This window comes from Grampus griseus (assembly GCF_964374135.1).
Source record: "Grampus griseus genome assembly, chromosome: 2".
Classification (NCBI taxonomy): Eukaryota; Metazoa; Chordata; class Mammalia; order Artiodactyla; family Delphinidae; genus Grampus; species Grampus griseus.
Window position 1 is genome coordinate 163,392,911 of NC_139018.1, and position 21,960 is coordinate 163,414,870.

At 36.7% G+C, this 21,960-nt stretch overlaps 1 protein-coding gene across 8 annotated transcripts in view; it reads left to right on the forward strand.

The window, feature by feature from the left end:
• The window catches only part of MLLT10 (MLLT10 histone lysine methyltransferase DOT1L cofactor), a 249,253-nt gene that overhangs the window by 219,083 nt on the left and 8,210 nt on the right, over positions 1 to 21,960 (forward strand). For all 8 annotated transcript variants that reach the window (XM_082648933.1, XM_082648929.1, XM_082648927.1 and 5 more), the window contains 7 exons: positions 869 to 1,047; positions 13,475 to 13,592; positions 14,938 to 15,010; positions 18,281 to 18,435; positions 20,370 to 20,558; positions 21,151 to 21,239; positions 21,375 to 21,736. In XM_082648933.1, coding sequence (XP_082505059.1) covers positions 869 to 1,047; positions 13,475 to 13,592; positions 14,938 to 15,010; positions 18,281 to 18,435; positions 20,370 to 20,558; positions 21,151 to 21,239; positions 21,375 to 21,736 — 1,165 coding nt within the window. The remainder of the gene's footprint in view (positions 1 to 868; positions 1,048 to 13,474; positions 13,593 to 14,937; positions 15,011 to 18,280; positions 18,436 to 20,369; positions 20,559 to 21,150; positions 21,240 to 21,374; positions 21,737 to 21,960) is intronic.

A 21,960-nucleotide genomic window follows, 5' to 3' on the forward strand; every position in this document is an offset into this window, starting at 1 on the left:
AGTGAAAGCTACCACCACCTAGCTTTCCACGTCACCATCATCTCTTAATGCTCTGTTCCCTGGCCACCCCGACTGCTACTTTAGATACCTCATTCGGTCAGTCATAAAGTCCTGTTTATTCTACCTCCTGAATATCTATAGAATCCACCTGTATTCTTTATTCTCACTGCTGTGTCCCACCAGTGGCATCAGGCTCTTTGTTGTTCTCGGAATATCAAGTCTAGTCCTGTTCCATTTTCTTTTCTGCTCTGTAATGTGGATGACCTTTCAAAAACAGAGTCTCTTCCCATTTCATACCTTCTCAATCATGAGTGCTGGGGCTCTAGTATCTGCATTTTTGAAAGGCTTACCAAGTGATTTTTATACAACTCTAATTTCTTCATTCTCCTATTTCAGAAACATGTCACTGCTCTTAGGAATTCCTAAAACCCTTATTATTATTCTTACAAAGCACTTCCTGATGTGATCTCTGTCTCTTAACAAATCATCTTTGACGTATAAAAAAAGTCTTAGTTTCTTTAAGACAAGTACTTTATGAAAAGTTAGTATTTATACATTTAGTTACTGGGTTTTTTTTGTTTTTTGTTTTGCGGTACGCGGGCCTCTCACCGTTGTAGCCTCTCCCGTCGCGGAGCACAGGCTCGGGACGCGCAGGCAGGCTCAGCTGCCATGGCTCACGGGCCCAGCCGCTCCGCGGCATGTGGGATCTTCCCGGACCGTGTTTTTTTTTTTTTGACATCAATAAAATTTATCATTGTGGGAGGGATCAGGAGGAAATGTGGGTATTCTAACATCGATTAATGTTGGTGTCTGTGACCAATTTGACTGCTAAATTATAAAATATTTAAATAAGATTTTTTTCTTGTAGGTATTTATAGCAGCAGTGATGTAGCAGTATCATTTCCAAATGTAGCATCTGGCTCAGGATCCAGTACTCCTGTCTCCAGTTCTCATTTACCTCAGCAACCTTCTGGGCATTTACAGCAAGTGGGAGCGCTCTCCCCGTCTGCTGGGTCGTCTGCACCCTCTGCTGTTGCTACAACTCAGGTAAATTATTACAGTGTTACAAAGTAACATGTACATCCATTTGTCTTTTTTTTTTTTCTAAACATCTTTATTGGAGTATAATTGCTTTACAGTGGTGTGTTAGTTTCTGCTGTATAACAAAGTGAATCAGCTATACATATTCATGTATCCCCGTATCTCCTCCCTCTTGTGTCTCCCTCTCACCCTCCCTATCCCACCCCGCTAGGTGGTCACAGAGCTCGGAGCTGATCTCCCTGTGCTATGTGGCTGCTTCCCACTAGCTATCTGTTTACATTTTGTAGTGTATATATGTCCATGCCACTCTCACTTTGTCCCAGCTTACCCTTCCCCCTCCCCGTGTCCTCAAGTCCATTCTCTACGTCTGCGTCTTTATTCATCCTGCCCCTAGGTTCTTCAGAACCTTTTTTTTTTTTTTTAGAGTCCATATATATGTGCTAGCATACGGTATTTGTTTTTCTCTTTCTGACTTACTTCACTCTGTATGACAGACTCTATCTAGGTCCATCCACCTCACTACAAATAACTCAGTTTCGTTTCTTTTTATGGCTGAGTAATATTCCATTGTATATATGTGCCACATCTTCTTTATCCATTCATCTGTTGATGGACACTTAGGTAGCTTCCATGTCCTGGCTATTGTAAATAGAGCTGTGATGAACATTGTGGTACATGACTCTTTTTGAATTATGGTTTTCTCAGGGTATATGCCCAGTAGTGGGATTGCTGGGTCGTATGGTAGTTCTATTTTTAGTTTTTTAAGGAACCTCTATACTGTTCTCCATAGTGGCTGTATCAATTTACATTCCCACCAACAGTGCAAGAGGGTTCCCTTTTCTCCACACCCTCTCCGGCATTTATTGTTTGTAGATTTTTTTAATGATGGTCATTCTGACTAGTGTGAGGTGATACCTCATTGTAGTTTTGATTTGCATTTCTCTGATGATTAGTGATGTTGAGCATCCTTTCATGTGTTTGCTGGCAATCTGTGTCTTCTTTGGGGAAATGTCTATTTAGGTCTTCTGCCCATTTTTGGATTGGGTAGTTTGTTTTGTTGATATTGAGCTGCATGAGCTGCTTGTATATTTTGGAGATTAATCCTTTGTCAGTTTCTTCATTTGCAAATGAAAGTAAGTTAGATTATAGGGGAGATAAATGAAATAGGGCTTCCTATAGGAATTTATAAAATATCTCAATCTGTATTGACGCGAGTGGAAATGATACACACGTTTACATGATATTCATGGGAGAGCACAAAAGAATATGTTGGCACCAACTGATTCTTTTCAATTTCTGAGTTCCTGATTTTGTCCTAATGATGTAAAATAGTAATTTGGGGGGAGCTCTTATTCCCTCTTTTAAAAGTAGGACTTACAAAGTATGAACCACTTTTGGACTTCTGTGGTTTTAAAAATTCCTTTCATAATTTTAAAATCGCAGAAATAATATATGAATATCTGTGGTGTAAATTTTTAAAAACCAGTGAAGGAGAGTATAGGATTAAGAGTGAATGATTCTTTTAAGTACTTATAGGGTGTTCTTTCTTGTGAGAAAGAAGGGATATTTATAATATTATAAATAATGGTGACTATGTTGGTGGTTTTGCATTTATTTATCCTTTTCCTTCATTTTAGATCTGGAACTTGATGGGTGACCTAGTCTACAGGAATGCTCTAAGAGCCAGAGTCAAACCAGAGAAATCATAATTATATAAATAGAATAGTAAATGGCCACAGCTGCGCACGTGCGTGCACACACACACACACACACACACACACACGTGCGCACACACACTCACACACAAGCACGCACACTCACTCCCCATCCCCAACCCCCATGTTTCCTCAAAGGTAATAATTTAAAATTCCTAAAGTATATATATTTTTTCTTTATTTGGAATTCTTTATAATTTTATTATTTTCATTTTACCCAATGCCTCTAATAGTCTCAGAGTTTTAAGAAAATTATGACAAAGACAAATGTCTAGTTATAAACAACTAGTTAAGTAGTTAGTTGTTTGTAAGTTGCTGTAAACTTCTGCTTTATGTATGTGTTCATAGTTTCTATTGTACGGGCCTTAGAATATATGTACACTTTTCCAGCATTTTCTGTAAGTTGTACATCAGAGCACAGCATTAAGTTATTTTTAAAGTATGTAGTGGTGCAGTGCAAACGATCACCATTATAATTAGATCAAGAATTAGAATAAACAACAGTTCAGCACAGAAAAACAATGGCATGGTTAGTGGTATTGTCTTTGAAAATGAAAGTTAACAATTTGGTGAACTTCTCAACCTGAAGAAGGGAAGTTTGACTAGTTTAGGAGAGTTTTTCTCTAGCTCATTTCACTAGCCTTGGTGAGGTATAGGCATAATGATAGGGGTTTGGGGTTAGAGAGGGTGAAAGGATAAATGAGAAAATGGCTCTTATTAATAGTTTTATCTCTTTTAATTAAGTGTAACCATATGCTGTTGATAGCTTTATATCCTTGGAAAGAGTCTCACATGAACATTTTCAATGTGCATTTTCCTTTCCTTTCTTTCTAAAAGTCTGTTTTAATTACCCTCTGGTTAATTCCAGGCTGAATTAAGCAAAAATCTCATTTCTTCCCATTCATTATGTTTGTGGTTTTGGGGGTTGACTTTAGGGAGGTGGGTGGGGGAAGTGGTAGTGAAGAGAAATTTATAGCTAGAGGGAAAATTCCACTTAACATATGACTCAGCTGAAGAACAAAGAAATCATAGTTTCAAGTAATCCAGGATTCAGTCCAATTAAAATCTTCACTGTTTATCCTCCTCCCTGTTTCAGTAAGGTGGGTCTCTTATAAATATGATCATCCAGTGAGACTCCCATGCTGCATGCCGAGACAGCTGCATCTGTGTTTCTGTCCAGCAGTAAACACTTTCTGCCTTGAAGCCGGAGCTTATTTAGCCTGGCTTATCTGGTGCTGCTGTACCAACCATCAGTCTCCAGGCAACTGAGGCAGGTTGACCTCTGAGTTGAACTGAGTGCAGAACTACTTCAGTTTAGCTGCCTTAGACAATAGTATTGGTGTTGAATGTGCAAAGTGTGAATTTTCTAGGCAATGTGCAAAGGAAAGGATACAGAAATATTTAGAATAAATCGAATGTTTAGATAGAACTCCTAAAATTGTGATGCACTTGGTAATTTAATCTTCTTTCCAAATGACAGAAGTTTATTTCTGTTTAACTTTTGTATAGGCCTTGTATGTTTTCAGATCATGCAATTCACTGTGTTTAGATAATCACACCCTAGCCTTTTATTTAGAGTTTCTTTATAGGTAGTTGATTTAAAAATGAAGAGAGTAGTGCTATAAGTGTGTAAATTAAAACTATCAATGTTTAAAATATAATTATAGAAGCCTTGTTACAATTATTGAGAAAACCATCACACCAGCAAGCAAATGTTTTAAAAAATATAAATCAGAGAATAGAAGTGTTAAATTTGAACGATGTTTTGACTTTCCTCCTTTCCCTCCCAAAACCTTAATGAAAGCAGTAATTTTTAGTGATGGGCTTGGTGCCAGAAGGATAAAAATCCGTAGGTCATTCTTGATCTTTCTGGCCTTGGTTTTAAGTAAGATAGACAGGCCTCTTCTTTGGTTTATTTGCTGTCTTAAGGATTGTTCCCAGGCAAGTGGTCAGGGAAGTAAGATCAGGAAGAGCTAATAGAAATTAAAAACTGAAACTAGATTTGTGCCTTTAATGGGGCAAAAAGGAGACACTTGTAAAAATGTGGGGAGACAAAGTCTGATGCTTAGCAGCCCTAATTTGAAAAAAACCTTTAAAAATGTTTGATAACCTAGTTTTATATTGTTTGATGTCAAATCCTTTTGTTTTATTTGATAAACTTGTTTTTAGGATAATTATTCCTTCACAGATATCAGCAGTATAGTTACAATTATAGTTCCTTAACATTATTGGAAGATAGAACTGCTGTCCTTGTGATGTTTTAATGATGGGTGCTCTGCTCTTGTATCATGGGTAGAGGTATAAATTAGTTTCTATAGGTGTGCCATTAATATTTCATTTTGCCTTTCAAATTCCACTGTTTCTTAGTTCTGCATTCATTCTGTTTTGTCTTTGGAAGAATCCTGGTGCTTTTGTTTGAAGGATGATTGCTTTAATAGAGTTTAAGACAGAATGTAATGAAAATAATTGTATTCTAATATGTCTTGCGTTCTGAGTTTTGCTTTTGGATACAGTCTTCATGTAGATAATCATGGTTCCTTGTTTACTCTGTGTTACTATTATAAAAATGATACAGGTTTAAAAGTAATTGAAGGAACTTCTAAGGTTTATTTATGTGATATTTACTAAATGCAGATAAATTTAAGTATTTTAAGGGTATAATTTAGTGACTAATGTTTTGCAGATTTCTGTGAGACTTTTACTTCAAGTATCTTAACTTTGGTGTGTGTGTTGGGGAGCTGTCTTAGATATAATCCTGATTTCCTTTCAGATGATGGCTGATAGGGCACTTTAATTCTGTTTGGGAAAATGGTTCAGTTTCCCAGGCCGATTCATCTATCTTTGGAGGAGCTCTGACTTGATTGGTCAGAACGAAAGTTTCATCTATTTTATTTTATTTTACTTTACTTTATTGTTGTATCCTGCTTTTTAATTAATTAATTTATTTATTTATTTTGGGGGTTGCATTGGGTCTTGCTGCACACAGGCTTTCTCTAGTTGCGGCGAGCGGGGGCTACTCTTCGTTGCGGTGCGCGGGCTTCTCATTGCGGTGGCTTCTCTTGTTGTGGAGCATGGGCTCTAGGCACGTGGGCTTCAATAGTTGTGGTACGCGGGCTCAGTAGTTGTGCCTTGCGGGCTCTAGAGCGCAGGCTCAGTAGTTGTGGCACAAGGGCTTAGTTGCTCTGCAGCATGTGAGATCTTCCCGGACCAGGGCTTGAACCTGTGTCCTCTGCATTGGCAGACAGATTCTTAACCTCTGCATCACCAGGGAAGTCCCTGTTTTAAATAATTGCATAATGACTTGTAATTTTAAGGAAGTCCACATTCTGAGCAGAGTAAGTTTTTATAAGTGCTTTCTAACGTTACTTACTTTTGGATGATGAAGAGGTTAAGTGACATAGATTGTGAGCCTCTGTGTTAAGGGGTATCTCTTTGAAAAAACATTCTTAGGAATTTTACTGTGTCTGTTTGTGTGGCACAATGCAAAATAGCAGAAACTGGGGTCCGAAATCCTAGATTCCTGGAGCGTTGCTGCTCACTAGTGTGTCTGTGGGTAGGTCTTTTACATTTGTGGATGTTGATTTTTTTTTCATATGTGAAATGGAATACTTTAAATACCTGTTCTACCTGCAGTACAGGTATATTCTGAAGTTCAAGCGAGAATAAGTACTTTGCAGACCATGAAGTACTTTGGAATTAATGGTTATTACACCCATTTAGTCATTTCACATACAGCTGTTGACTAAGGTCTTTTCATTCTTAAATTATTTCAATAGCCTCTTTAGTCCTAGGGACTTAATTTCCACCCCAAAATGTAGGTGATATATTGATTAGATATTGGCCAATTAAGAAACCTGCTTAGAATTGGTGGTTATTCTGCACAGTCCTGTTGCTCAATCATCAGTGTTCATTGATGGTTTAACTACAATTTAATCCCTCCCACTACTTTATAAACTCAATTGTGGGGCATTTCAGCATTAGCCTAAACAATGGTTTTGAATACGTTAAGCTCCTAACAATTAGGGAGCAGTTTGGGGCATTGAATAAAGTGGAATGATGCAATTGAACCTGACAGCTTTAACAGTCAGCCTGCTCATGGGACCTGAAAGTTGTTCACACATGGTTTCTTCTCTCATCACATGCTGAGTATTAAAGCCCGATGGTGGTAGCTGACACAGAAATGGGTCTGTTATCAGGATACATTTTAGAGTACAAAGTTAGGATTGAGTTGGAGAATATATGAAACTTTCTACTGTTCTCCAGTTTTTCCTGGAAACTTTTCTAGTCAAACAAACTGTGCATAAATTATCATTAAAATATTTGAATCCTTACATTATATTTGCTGTATTGCTATGTTATTATAGAATATATAGATTAAGATATCATTGCATAATGAGACAGTACTATCTAATTTTTCTTAGGGAAATGTTTTACTCTGAAATATAGCCATGTTAATATAATATCAGACTATAATGGGCAAATTATGTTTTCTAATGAAGTTAATGGAAAAGATGGAAACCATAATAGTTTATGAAAAGAAGTTTTAAATAACAAGGTAAAGTTTGAGTGCTTGCCATCTGCCACGCATTCTTCTCAGCCCTTACGTGCAGTAACTCAAGTCTCACAGTATTCTTATGATGAAGGTACTATTTCTATCTCCATTTTTACAGATGGAAATTGAGGACAGAGAGCTTTAGTCCCTCACCCAAGGTGAGATAGTTTGTCTTATGGCCGATACAGTGATAACAAAGAGTTTTTTCTTGTAAGAGTATGGACGAAGTAGGAATTTTTAAAAATAATACTGTTTAGTGAGCTGACAGTATTTCAGAAGAACGCATTTTTAAATCATGTGTCAGTGTTGGAAAGTTTGAAGAAGAAGCTGCTGTGTTTTAGAGCTTGTTTGAATCATTTGACTTTAATGTTTATTGACAGGTTAATTGTGCATTTAAAAAATGCTTGCTATGACCTCTTCCTATATGATTGAAGCATGAAGTTTCATACTCACCTCTAGATGATGCATTGCTATGATACTTTACAAAGGTGAAATTTTGATAGGTACTGTTCTTTCAAACCTAATTTTTCTTCTTCATACTTTATTTTTCTGCCTTTACCAACATTAGGGAGGAAAAAAAAATCTACCAAAACAATACCCACTTTTAAGTCTGATACTCAGATAATTGAGTAGATTTAGCCTGATTTTTTCCCTCTCTACTACTAACTCCTTTAGGATGAGCCAAGTGCCTAGGAATTTGGTAGACTTACTTCACTCTACAACTAGAACTCTTTCAAAACTTCTCTGTGGTCCTAAGGGGACATTTGAAATGTAAGAGGTGAACTTCAAGCTGAAATATAATTTTAATCTTGTTAATATTTTAATAGGGTATGTCAGTCTACTTAGGAAGCACTAAATTTCTATGATTTATTTTGAGTTTCACTACTGCCTTGGTCTAGGGACTTGCATATCTTTCTAGATGCTTAACATAGTATGTTATTCTAAATTTGCTAAGGGTATTCTTTGACTCAGGTACTAAGCATATTTTGCTTCACCGTGACTTAGATTTACCTCAGTAATTATTCAGTTTATTTTTACTTTACTTGGCTCTGGGTCCATCTTGTAAAATAATTGTTACACTTAGTGAGACTTTTACTAAGGTATTAGAATAGATATAACATCTTGTGTGAAGTGGTTCCTTCAGTTATTAGTCTTGGGGAGGGAAAAAAGAACCTGTCTAAGGTATCATATATTTGGAAGTGAAAGCAGAAGTTTATTAAGGCAATATGAACTTAAAATTTCATAAAATATTTTTATCTTGATCTAAAACCGGTTTTTACATTTTGAGTAGATGACTTCATTTCATCAGGACACTATTAAGCCAAGTGACCAGTTTTTTGGCGGTCATATTCTTTTTTTTTTTTTAAACATCTTTATTGGAGTATAATTGCTTTACAGTGGTGTGTTAGTTTCTGCTGTATAACAAAGTGAATCAGCTATATGCATACATATACCCTATATCCCCTCCCTCTTGTGTCTCCCTCCCACCCTCCCTATCCCACCCCTCTAGGTGGTCACAAAGCACCGAGCTCATCTCCCTGTGCTATGCGGCTGCTTCCCACTAGCTGTCTATTTTTACATTTGGTAGTGTATATATGTCAATGCTACTCTTACTTCGTCCCAGCTTACCCTTCCCCCTCCCCGTGTCCTCAAGTCCATTCTCTACGTCTGTGTCTTTACACCTGTCCTGCCCCTAGGTTCATCAGAACCATTTTTTTTTTTTAGATTCCATATATATGTGTGAGCATATGGTATTTGTTTTTCTCCTTCTGATCCACTTCACTCTGTATGACAGGTCCATCCACCTCACTACAAATAATTTCATTTCTTTTTATGGCTGAGTAATGTTCCACTACATATATGTGCCACATCTTCTTTATCCATTCATCTGTCGATGGACACTTACATATTCTTTTTTGTTTTAGCTTCTTATTTTGAAATAATTTTGGGGTGTATAGAAAAGTTGCAAAACCAGTACAGAGTTTATGTGTCTTGTGGATACCTTCACTCAGCACCCCCAGTGTTTAACAACTCATACTCTTTATAGTGCCAATAGGCCTGAGAACATATTTGCCCACAGTAGACACTCTCTTTCCCAGGGCAAGATAGAATTGAAATAAGGTATGTACTTCCTTCCAGACACAATTGCCAGTTTTTTGGTTTTTTTTCATTGAAGTCTAGTTGATTTACAATGTTGTGTTAATTTCAGGTGTACAGCAAAGTGATTCAGTTATACATACATATATTTCTTTTTTTTTTTTCAGATTCTTTTCCCTTATAGGTTATTACAAAATACTGAGTATAGTTCCCTGTGCCATACAGTATGTCCTTGTTGGTTATCTATTTTATATATAGTTGTGTGTATATGTTAATCCCAAACTCCTAAGTTATCCCTCTGCCCCTTCCCCTTTCCTCTTTGGTAACCATAAGCTTGTTTTCCATGTCTGTGGATATGTTTCTGTTTTGTATATAAGTTCATCTGTATCTCTCTCTCTTTTTTTTTTTTTTTTTAAATTCCTTATGTGAGCTCTATGATATGATATTTGTCTTTGTCTGGCTTACTTCACTTAGTATGATAATCTCTAGGTGCATCCATGTTGCTGCAAATGGCATTATTTCACTCTTTTTATGGCTGAGTAGTAGTCCATTGTATATATGTACCACATCTCCTTTATCCATTCATCTGTCAGTGGATATTTAGGTTGTTTCCATGTCTTGGCTGTTGTAAATAGTGCTGCTATGAACATTGCGGTGCATATATCTTTTTGAATTATGGTTTTCTCTGGATATATGCCCAGGAGTGGGATTGCTGGATCATGTGGTAGCTCTGTTTTTAGTTTTTTAATGATCCTCCATACTGTTCTCCATAGTGGCTGCATCAATTTACATTCCCACCAGCAGTGTAGGAGGGCTCCTTCATCTCCACACTGTCTCCAGCAATGACAACTGCCAGTTTTTATACCAGGTCTTCTGAAGCAGACCTGTGGTACATTACTAATTTGCTTTCGGTGCACTTTAAAAATCCATGTTCAAAGTGTGCTTTGGAGAACTGTGTATATATTGTTTCCCTTATTCCTTGTTCCAGATTCCTTTTATATAAAAGCTTTCAGTGCCCTTTATGCTTCATAACTAGCTTCTTTAGGTTCTCATGGACTTCCATGAATCTTAATGCTTTCACTTATTAATAACGAAGGTTTTTTTGAGTCTACAAAATGCCAGTCATTGTATGTGTACTGTCCTCATAAGTTGTGTGTCTCTTCCCTGCTCACTCACTTATCCTTCTTTATTGCTACTAAGTTGAAGAATGTTTTTACTAAAATGTTGGGAGTTTCTTGGTCCTAAGGTGCCTACAGAGTTATCAAGAGTTTCCAGCAGTAACCGTTGTAAATACCATTTCAGAAGTGTTGGCCAAGCAGTGTCAGACATTTGTGGAATCTTTGGTAGCTCATGTTCCCTGCTTAAAATGATGGTAATGACTTGAATTTTAATGTGGAGTGCTTTAGATGTTTTCATATACCACAGAATCCTACATGGTAAAATTAGTCATTTATTTTGTCTCTCTTGGAAATTTCTTGTTTAGATAAATACAATAATTTTTAAAAGACAAAACTACCAGATAATTTTTAAACATTCAGAAAATTTGGGAAATTTATCATTCAGGATAATGAAGAATGTATTTCTAATTTATTTTATTATTTTATTATTAATTTTTCCTTTTCCTGCCATCCTTATAAAATACATGTTTCCTGCTTTGGAATCATGCTAACGATGATTGATTCTCTTCCTGTTGATAGTCATTATGGAAATCAGTTATGGTGTGCTGCTTTGCGTTTTGATCTGTTAGTGTAGTGGGCGTAGTGTGTGATTCGGAAAGTAAGATGATTTGGAGACTACATCAAGAAATTTGAAGCTAACGAGGATAAATATAAAGCTCTTGACAGAAGGAACCCTTCCTGAAAGAGAATAGGATCTTTGATTCTTGTCAAGAGACTAAGGCAGCTCATAAAACTGATAATTGGAACTAGAAAAGCAGTTCAACTGGTATGATAATAGTTTTGATTCAGCCAGTGGATGAGTGCACAAACACGAGAGTCAAAGGATAGGGTGCAGGTGCAGAGGCCCCTCCTGTCCATGTACTCAGAGCACAGCCCCACCAGCAGTCGGGAATGCACTCATTCTTGCTGGTATTTTTCTCTCTCCTCTCTTGCTGTCAGCTGTTACTTCTTGCTGCCAACAAAATGTCTCAAGATATTACTTTTTCTTCGTCTTTCTAATTAATTTTCCACTTCTAATCTGTTATATGCTTAGTTGATCTTTTTAGAATTGTGTCTAGAGTAAGTAAGTTCGCTCTGCAAAGAGCATTTTTAAGTGTGAGGTGCCCAAGATTTTAAACTGGGTTACTGGTAACATCTGATCTTTCTGCGTGTCTCTTTGGATTTTTCTTGTTCTAAGTTATTTTATAAGTATCCAAGATTCCCAAGTAGTTAAATTCTGGAGAGGTTAAAAAAAAAGTCTTCCTATGTTTCCATTTTTGACTCATATTTTATATATTCTATACATGGTAAGTGTCTAGTGTGATCTTTAGGTTAAAGTGCCGACTTAGCTTTTGCCAAGGGCTAATTGATTGTTAAACAGTACTATATAATCCAAACTACTGACTTCGTATACGTATCTTTAATAAGAGGAAAAATGAAGCCCAGAAATTGACCAGTTGAACTTAGACATTACAGTATGAACTATGAAATACACCCTTTGAAACAATGGAAAGCAAGGACAGGATTCTACATCACGGGAACTATTACTATGAATTGTAAAGGCCAACTTTTATGCTTAGGAAGTTGGCTAGAGGCCGAATATTAATGTCAGGGTCTGAGTCTTTCCAGAAACACAGTTTATTCTCTTGTTTATATTTTGCTTGTTGTCACTATTATGTCGTCTTGTTCTCTTTTGTGCAGTTAAACATGTCAAAATGTCCCACATCTTTTGTTCTGCTGTTATTCAGCTGCTTTATATTAAAAATGCCTCAGTTCTTTTAAATTGTTTTCCAGAATTTTGTTTTGCAATAACTACACAATGATTTTGTTTTTATGAAAGGTTAAGTTTGATTTCATTCATGAAAAAGAAAAAGAAATCTACTTTGAAATTCGTGGTTCTGTTAAGTCTGAAAAGTATTTCAGGCTAGTAATAGCCTTCTGTGAGTTAACAGTGTTTTGTGTACAAGAGATTTGCTTCTAAAATGCCACATTTTTAAGGTTATAATATTCTTGGAAAGTGGGAGAAAGTATTCACATCAAAGAAGGCATTTTTATTACTTTGGATTACGCAAGACTTTGGCCAGCCTCCTTAGCTTCATCTGTTTAAGGGTTCATTTTCGCTTGTTTGGCACAAGTCCCAGTGGAGGCCTTCAGAATTGTGGTTAGCAACATGAATGAATCACAAACTGTGGACTAGCTCTTCAGTTCGTAGAGCTGGCTTACTGCCAAAAAGACAGTGCCTTATATGGGGTCAGGGCAAAGCTGTGATTCGTTGAGCCCTGCATTGTATAGAAAACATACTTGTGATGCCTGTTTGCTTTCTTTTAAAATAAAACAAAACAAAACAGAAAAAGCAGCAGGCTTCCAAGTCTATCAGAATAGGAAGTAACAAAATAGTGTGCAGGTTTTACTAATGACAGAGTTAAGCAATAGAAATATGGCTCTGTATAGTTAAAATACTAAAGGTAGAAGTTGGACCTTTTGACCTCCTCAGCCAGCCTGTGAGGTAAGAGATTGAAACATTTGTTAGACATCTGTTGTCTCCCTGCCCTTATTTTGTAAATGGTTTAATAAGATTAAATAACTAGTCATATGTTCACATGGTTACCATGCCACTGGTTTTGGTATCAAATAGGTACTTTGAAATTAAAGCATGAATAGTTAACTTTGTGCCAATCCTTTTTCTTTCTCTCTCTCACTTTTTTATTTTTTTAAATTTAGAGTTATGTAACTTTCCAGAAACTGGAATATTGGAACGGTGAAACAAGAATGAAATTTGCTCTTCAGAAAGTCAGAAATTTTTCTTATATTCTTAGGTTGGAGAAAGTAGTTGTTACTAGTTCTATTAGGAGGAAGAGTATTAAGATATTTTTAAGTATAATTCATTTGTCTTTGTAATTCTTTTCATTTAGGCAAATACTCTAGCTGGATCTTCTCTTAGTCAGGCATCATCTCATATATATGGCAATAGAATAAATCCAAATTCATCAATGGCAGCTCTTATAGCTCAGTCTGAAAATAATCAAACAGGTAAGATTTCAAGAATTTTTAAACTCTAAAATTCTGTTCCCTTCCCCCAATGTAATTTTTACCCCCTTCAGGTCATTTGATTTGAAAGATCTAAAGGTGTGGTTGATAAGTAAAATCTAAAAGGTGGGTGGGGGGTGCCCCTCCCTTTTTAAATCAAAAGAATCACAGTTGGAAGTAAATAGTATGCTGTGCTGCAAAATAGTGATGTGCTTTTTTACTGTCTGAAATGTAAATGTTTAAGCAGAGCCATCAGCAGGCAGGAATGCTAGTGTCTCCTGTGACTTTTGTGATTGATGTGTTCAGTGCTCAGTTCTGTGCAATGAAAGTAACATAACACTGGGCTTTTCTGTGAATAGCCTCAATCTTTATTTGCATAATTCATGAAATTGCATTACACAAACTTGGTAAAAAAATCCTGTTAGAGAATTTCTACAGTGTTTAGTAATCCTGTGAATTTTTACCAGTTGACATTTTGTAGCGTTTGCCTCTTGTACTGTTTTAATGAGCCACTGGATTTGCTTTGTCTCATTCCATCCTTAAGGATTTGTTGACATGTCCAAGTAGTCATGCCTGTTTGGGGGAAGGGAATGGGTTTAGCAGTTCACCAAGAATGGATCAGTCATGTCTTTACACTTTAAGGGTCAGAGGTTACCTGACTCAGAATAAGGGGAGGACAACCTTAAAGAGGCCAGATAGGATGATTTTATAAGGAACTAACTGTAGGGGAAATACAAGTTATTTTTCAAGCAGAGATATTCGGTGTTACCTAAGGAATATTTTGAAGAAATTAATTTCTTTTTCCTTTTAAATACAGAATTCTGTATTCCTACTTGTTATTGTCCATTTGGATATTTAGTGTTATGTGAAATGATCCATATAATAGATACACTTTTAGTGTGTAGCTCTATGTAATACATATGTATTTTATGACTTGTCTTGGAATGCAAAGTGTTAAAATATACAAAGCATAAGGATTTGCTGTGATAAGCATACAGATTAGCTGTCCACAGCTGTGATTCATTACTTTAACCGTAGAAATTAAAAGTGGCTGAGGGGAGGGTACTGCAAATGGAAACCACGCTTCTGTGCTGTAAAATTGAAAGGAATGAAAGAACGAACATAATCCATGGCCTTCTCCACCCACAAAAAACGTGTAGGGACAACGCCTTACATGCCACAGTTCAGCAATTCTAAACTAGCAACATACTAGATCTTCTACTTTCATAGGAACTGCAAAGATAGTGGTAAAGGTTTTATGTATGTTTTAGAAAAAATCAGGGCCAGAGCTTAAAACCTGTTATCTAGTGAGAGTCACTTTATCAGCTGTGAAATATTTACACTGCAGATCAAGAACTCGGAGACAATAGCCGCAGCCTTGGTGGCAGAGGAAGCTCACCCAGAGGGAGTCTCTCACCAAGGTAAGCGTTATTTGCACTGCAAAGTATCGGCAAAGGAAACATTTTGCGATTTGGAAACTTCTTTAACTCATATCAGCAGAGCATACATTTGTGAGGCTATAAAAGCATTCTATAGATAAGGAGCATATCTGGACAGTCAAGAAAAATGATTCTAAATTGACTTGAATATTAATTTAAACACATGGTTAGATTTGTAAGCTTTGTAAAAGATATACCTTTTCTTGGATTTCTAATGAATTTCAGCTCTCTTGTATATTTAGCTCCTGGTACTATTAATGTATTAATTTGGGTAATTCTTTTTGGTTAGAAAATAGTCTTAAAAGTCTCTTAGGGCTTCCCTGGTGGTGCAGTGGTTAAGAATCTGCCTGCCAATGCAGGGGGGACACGGGTTTGATCCTTGGCCCGGGAAGATCCCACATGCTGCGGAGCAACTGAGTCCGTGTGCCACAACTACTGAAACCCCTGCGCCTAGAGCCCATGCTCTGCAACAAGAGAAGCCACTGCAATGAGCAGCCCGTGCACCGCAAAGAAGAGTAGACCCCGCTCGCCACAACTAGAGAAAGCCCCCACGCAGCAACAAAGACCCGACACAGCCAAAAATAAAAACAAAACAAACAAACAAAAACAAACAAAAAAAGTCTCTTAAAGCTGCAGACTCCAGGCTTTCAACTTTGGGTTCCAGTTTTAGCTCTGTTGTGGGCAATGCACTTAACCCTTTAGTCTCTAGTTCCTAATTCAGTAAATGAAGTTCTTGTGGCTCATCTCTGAAATCCCTCTAGTTCTTAAAATTGTCTGAAGCAAAGTATAGCAAATATGTTACATTGTTCTGTGAAATTATCTTAGATATTATATGAAAGAGTTCAGGTACCATTTATTAATATATAATATATAAGGTTATTCCTGCGAATAGCACATTAGGCTATCGTTTTATTAACTTTATTCCACTCTCAACTCCTATACCTTTTTCTAGTTTGTTTTCTTTCTGTTCTCTAATTTTGTAAACTGCCTCAAGCATAGTATTAGATTGGGTGAGAATGGAGCAGAAGGAGGAAGAAGCCCATTCAAGAATCTTTTTCAACTGTGGAAATTTTAAAATTCTATTAAAAATAAAATTTTTTCTGCCATGGCTACCGTAAATATCACTGTTGTTATGTTGCTAATATATATGGGAATGTCTGTTAAGGAACATCTTTAACGTTAGAGAGATTAGTCCAATAACCTCTAATTTTGCTATTTTCTAGTGCTGCATCAGTAGTGCCTTTTTTCTAATCCCTGAGTGAACTAAAGGTAGTATTGTTTTTCCTAATTGAACTCTGCAGAAAATTAAATAGTATTGTTTTGAAACTAGGAGTTTGAAGTACAATTATAACATCATCTGACCAATTTATAATTTATGCTGTGTTACTTCTGTACTGTTTTATTCTTTTTTTTCAAAGAAGAAAGTTAATGGATTTTTTTTGCTCATATGTTTAGTGGAGGAAGCGTCTCTGTGTTCTCCTTTTTCTTTTTTTAAATTTATTTTTGGCTGCATTGGGTCTTTGTTGCTGCGCTTGGGCTTTCTCTAGTTGTGGTAAGCGGGGGCTTCTCTTCTTTGCAGTGCATGGGCTTCTCATTGCGGCGGCTTCTCTTGTTGTGGAGCACGGGCTCTAGGCGCGCGGGATTCAGTAGTTGCAGCGCACGGGCTCAGTTGCTCTGTGGTATGTGGGATCTTCCCGGACCAGGGCTCAAACCCGTATCCCCTGCATTTGGCAGGCGAATTCTTAACCACTGCGCCACCAGAGAAGTCCCCGTGATCTCCTTTTTTTTTTTTTTTTTTTTTTTTTTTTGCGGTACGCGGGCCTCTAACTGTTGTGGCCTCTCCCGTTGCAGAGCACAGGCTCCGGACGCACAGGCTCAGTAGTTGTGGCTCATGGGCCCACCCGCTTCACAGCATGCGGGATCTTCCCGGACCGGGGCACGAACCCGCGTCCCCTGCATCGGCAGGTGGACTCTCAACCACTGTGCCACCAGGGAAGCCCCCCTGTGTTCTCCTTTTAAACTTAAAATATCATGCAAGCTACCTAGAAATTATTCAGGATTCCTTACTGCAATTTTGCATTGTGCAGTTCTTCGTGTTTCATTAGCTAAATGGTATTTAACACAAAAAAATGGCACTAAATTACTTTAGCACATATTTCCAACTGTATATTATTCTTTAAAAATCAGCCTGAAATATAATGGCCTAAATTATCCTGGCAATAATATACTATTTGGAAAGGGATGGGCAGCTGTATGTAGCATGTGATGTTTACATGTAGAATAAAAAGCCTCATTTGTTTAACTTCTAATTTAAAGAGATTTTTGGAGAGATGCATATCAGGGATGCGGCAGAGCACTCTCAGGCTGTTGGAAGACCTGAGCTGTAGCCCAGCTCTGTCACTTACTAGCGGCGTATCTTTGGACAAGTCACTAAAGCCCCATCTTGTTTCCTCAGATAGAAATGGAGCCAGTAAGGCAGGTTTTGACTTCTCACTAGGTTGTTGTGAAGTTAACTGGGTGGAAACACTTCAGAAACTCTAAAGCCCTTTACTAATTTATTATATTTTTATGGAGGCTGGAGAACAGAAATGGCCACATTTACTTATTTAAAACAAAAAGTGGATGAGAGAACATGACATGTTCATCTTAATATAAGTGATACTTGTTTTGGAAGAGGTTTAAGTTGTTATCATTTGAAGTACAGATGTAAGACATTTTAGAAAAAATTTGTATAAAGGGCTCAAAAATTGCTTTGGTCTGGATAATGTTCCCTAATTCTAAAAATACTTGAAACTAAGTATTTTTGAATTTATAACAAAATACTCCTTCAAAATTGTTTAAAAATTCTTTTTACTGATACTTGAGATTTTGTGGTTATGAATTAAAATGCTCTCTACTTTATTATAATTGTACAGTGTCTTTCTAGTCCTGTCTTTCTCCCTTTTGTCTTATAAAGTTGCATCAAGTTCTTTTACAGCCTATTTCAGAGATTATTAGTGGTGTGTTTATATATTTTCTAGTGGTTTTTAATTATTGAGCATGGCCAGCTATTCCCTTGATTTTTACCATTTGGGGAGGAAGGATGGTAATTACTAAATTTTAGGGTAGATTATGGTTTTATTGTTCTAACATAGGCAGCCCGGTGTTAGAAAACTTGTACAGGAGAAGGCTCAGCGTAAGGTGAGAAATGTGAATGTGCTTCCTTCAAAGGGTCCTTCTTCTGTTTAACCTGAGGATTAATGTTTCCAACAGGTCCCCTGTAAGTAGCTTACAGATCCGCTACGATCAACCAGGCAACAGCAGTTTGGAAAACCTGCCCCCAGTAGCAGCCAGCATAGAGCAGCTGCTGGAGAGGCAGTGGAGTGAAGGACAGCAGTTTTTATTAGAACAGGGCACTCCTAGTGACAGTAAGTATTCTCTTCTTGTCTTTAAAGAAAGATCAATAGGTGGATGGATGGATGGATGAACAGATAGGTGGATAGATGTTGAAGTCACACTTCATCAACAATAGCATTGAAATTATGATATGTCTTACATAATATGGTGAGAAAGTGTAATGTAGTGGCTCAGTAGAACAAATGCTACAGGTTTACTGCTTGGACTTGAATTTTGTTTTTACCTGTTATTAACAGTGTGATCTTAGGCAAGTTTCTTAATGTCATTGTGCTTTTAGATTTCCATTTGTAGGATGGGAATAATTACCTATATCATAGTATTGTTTTGAGGGTTAAATGACATAGAATATATAAAGAACGTTGCCTGGCTCATGGAATTCACTGGTTTTTGTTACTTTTTATAATTATTAAAATATTGGTACATTGTTTCTCCATTGTACTTTGTTCTAATCAATTTTTAAAAGTTTTACTAAAATATGAGTTATAGCTTCTTTTAGCTTAGTTGTTTGAATCAAACTTGCTCATCTTTGGAGAATTTGTTTTAAAAAATGTGTATAGTCAAGTATGGCCAACTCTCTTGATTTTACAATTTGGGTGAGAAAGGAGAATAATTACTAAATTATATATATAACTTATATATATTATCTATATCATTTACTTGCTAAATTATGTAATATATATTACATATACATATTTAGTATCTTTACAGTTTTAAGTATTAAGGAGAGCCATGGGTGAAAAATGCCAAACACAAAAACTGTTACTGCAGATACTGTTAACTAGAGAAGTGGCCTAATGTTAAGGATATATATATATCTGGGGGAAGGAAATAATAGGTGTTTTGGTTTGGTTTTTAATCATTTTGGGGGTGGGAGGTATAAGCTTTTGCTGCTTTAATTTTTTAAAACAAAACAAAATATTTTGCTTATTGTTACACAGGTGCCACAAATTGGTATTTTTATGAATGGTGCTCTGACAAAAAATGATAATTGTGAGGAAATTCATGCCGGGATAATCCTTTGAACATGATAGCTGGAGGACAGGTTTAGCTTAGTCTTACTGCATCTCATTTGGGTATACTAAGGGTTTATTTGTGGGATCTTGAAGAGGAGGGATAAAAGTTAAATCCTTGGGAAATGACCGTATGTGTCTGTACCAGTAGAATTGTGTGTTTTCAAGGCCCTGAGGGCATGTTAAACAAACACAACTTTTTAATACATAGAACTTTTAAAGTGTCATTCACTGCAGCATCACACAGACCTCTCTCTCTGCTGTGTCGAGAGGTCTGAGAGCTGTGGCAGGAACGGAAACGGTATTTGAGGTGGTAAGGCAGGACAGAAGCTGAGCCTGTATGCAGATGACGTGCCTTCCCATGGAGCCGGGAGAGGGACTGCGGTGCACACACACTGCTCTCTGCTGGGGGAGTGTGGATCCACAGGCCTAGCGGCTGGGCTTCCTAGTCCTGTGTCAGGTGGCTTGCTTAACTCAACCAAGCAACAAACAAATACTTGTGCTCTTTATTTGTGGCAAAGGATATTGGTGTGATTCTTTGCCCTTTGAAATATGATTTTAATGAAAAATCATGGCGAGCACCTTGAATTTTTAATTAGGTTTTCATTTTGATGAAAATAAAGTGTTCTCATGATTTTTCTTTGAGAATGGAAATTACCTGAACTAGGTTGGGTTTTTTTGTTATGTGGCGACAAAGTTTCCACATGGTATATCTAGGAACAGTATCTCTTTATGCTTACATAGGTACAAATATATTATGGTATATTTATATCTACATATAAATTTAGGAATAGAACCTAGTCACTTAGAAATGCTTTATAGAATTTCTACTTTTCTATTTTAATTTATTTCTAAAGTTATTGACACTTAAGTCCATAAAATACCTAGTCCTGTGTATGAAATTCTTTATTAAAAACCATTCAAATGTCTGCTAGTTTTAGGAATGCTGAAGTCATTACACCAACTTCAAGTAGAAAATCGAAGATTAGAGGAACAGATTAAAAACTTGACTGCCAAAAAGGAACGCCTTCAATTATTGAATGCACAGCTCTCAGTGCCTTTTCCAACAATAACAACAAATCCCAGCCCATCTCATCAAATGCATGCATTTTCAGCACAGAATGGTAAGTATGAATTTATTGTGGATCTAAAGAAAGTAGGATGGACTTCCATTATCTTTTTCATAATAACTGAATAATAACTGGTCATCAGTTATATGCAGATGTAGAAAAGGAATGATAAATTATTTTCTATGAGCATAAAGAATCCTGTTCATGTAGAGAACAAACGTATGGACACCAAGGGGGAAAGTGGTGGTGGGGGGATGAATTGGGAGATTGGGATTGACGTATATACACTAATATGTATAAAATAGATAACTAATAAGAAACTGCTGTATAAAAAAATAAAATTCAAAAATTCAAAAAAAAAGAATCCTGTTCAGTGTTCAATTTGAATTTGCTCTAACTTCTTTAGTACAGAATTTAATGGTAAAATTTAAATATGTAATGATCTCTTTATTGATTTAAAGCCATGATATTCAGTATAGATAAAGATTTTTTTCATTCAAATTGGTCTTAAGAATAACAAGGCTTAATATTTAAATGTTTTTAATGCGGGCTTCAGGGTAAGCTTTTTTAGACAAGCCTTTAATCTTACACATAATGTAATTTAACAGGTAAATAGGTTTCTTTTTCTTCGTCTTTTTTAATCTAGCTCCTACTACTGATTCCTTGAACAGCAGTAAGAGCCCTCATCTAGGAAACAGCTTTCTACCTGATAATTCTCTTCCTGTATTAAATCAGGTAATTTGGGTGTGGTTAGTTTCATTTGTGTGTTTCACTTATGAACAGTAGTATATCACATTAGATGGTTTAAAATTATTTTAAACAGTTTTGCTGTGTTGCTTACAACTTAGTTTCTATTCTTTCTTACGTTAGGACTTAACCTCCAGTGGACAAAGCACCAGCAGCTCATCGGCTCTTTCTACTCCACCTCCTGCTGGGCAGAGTCCAGCTCAGCAGGGCTCAGGCCTTAGTGGAGTTCAGCAGGTCAATGGTGTGACAGTGGGGGCACTGGCTAGTGGAATGCAGACTGTAACATCCACCATTCCTGCCGTGCCTGGAGTGGGTGGAATAATTGGAGCTTTGCCAGGTAACCAACTGGCAATTAATGGCATTGTAGGAGCTTTAAATGGGGTTATTCAGACCCCTGTCACAATATCCCAGAACCCTACCCCCCTCACCCACACAACTGTACCACCTAATGCAGCACATCCAATGCCAACTACACTGACTAACAGGTAAGAAACTTACTTAAATACCTTTTGGGTTTTTTAGTGCAACGTGGTACCAGTGCTGTCCATACTTTAGATTGGGATTTTTAAATGTGCTCCTTGTTAGATGTACTCTAAGAAATTAAAACCCACCAAACTTAATATATTATACCAAGAGCCATTTATTTTTGACACTTAAGTTATTCAGGTTAAAACAAAATTAAATCACCTTTCGTAACAAAGCATTAGGT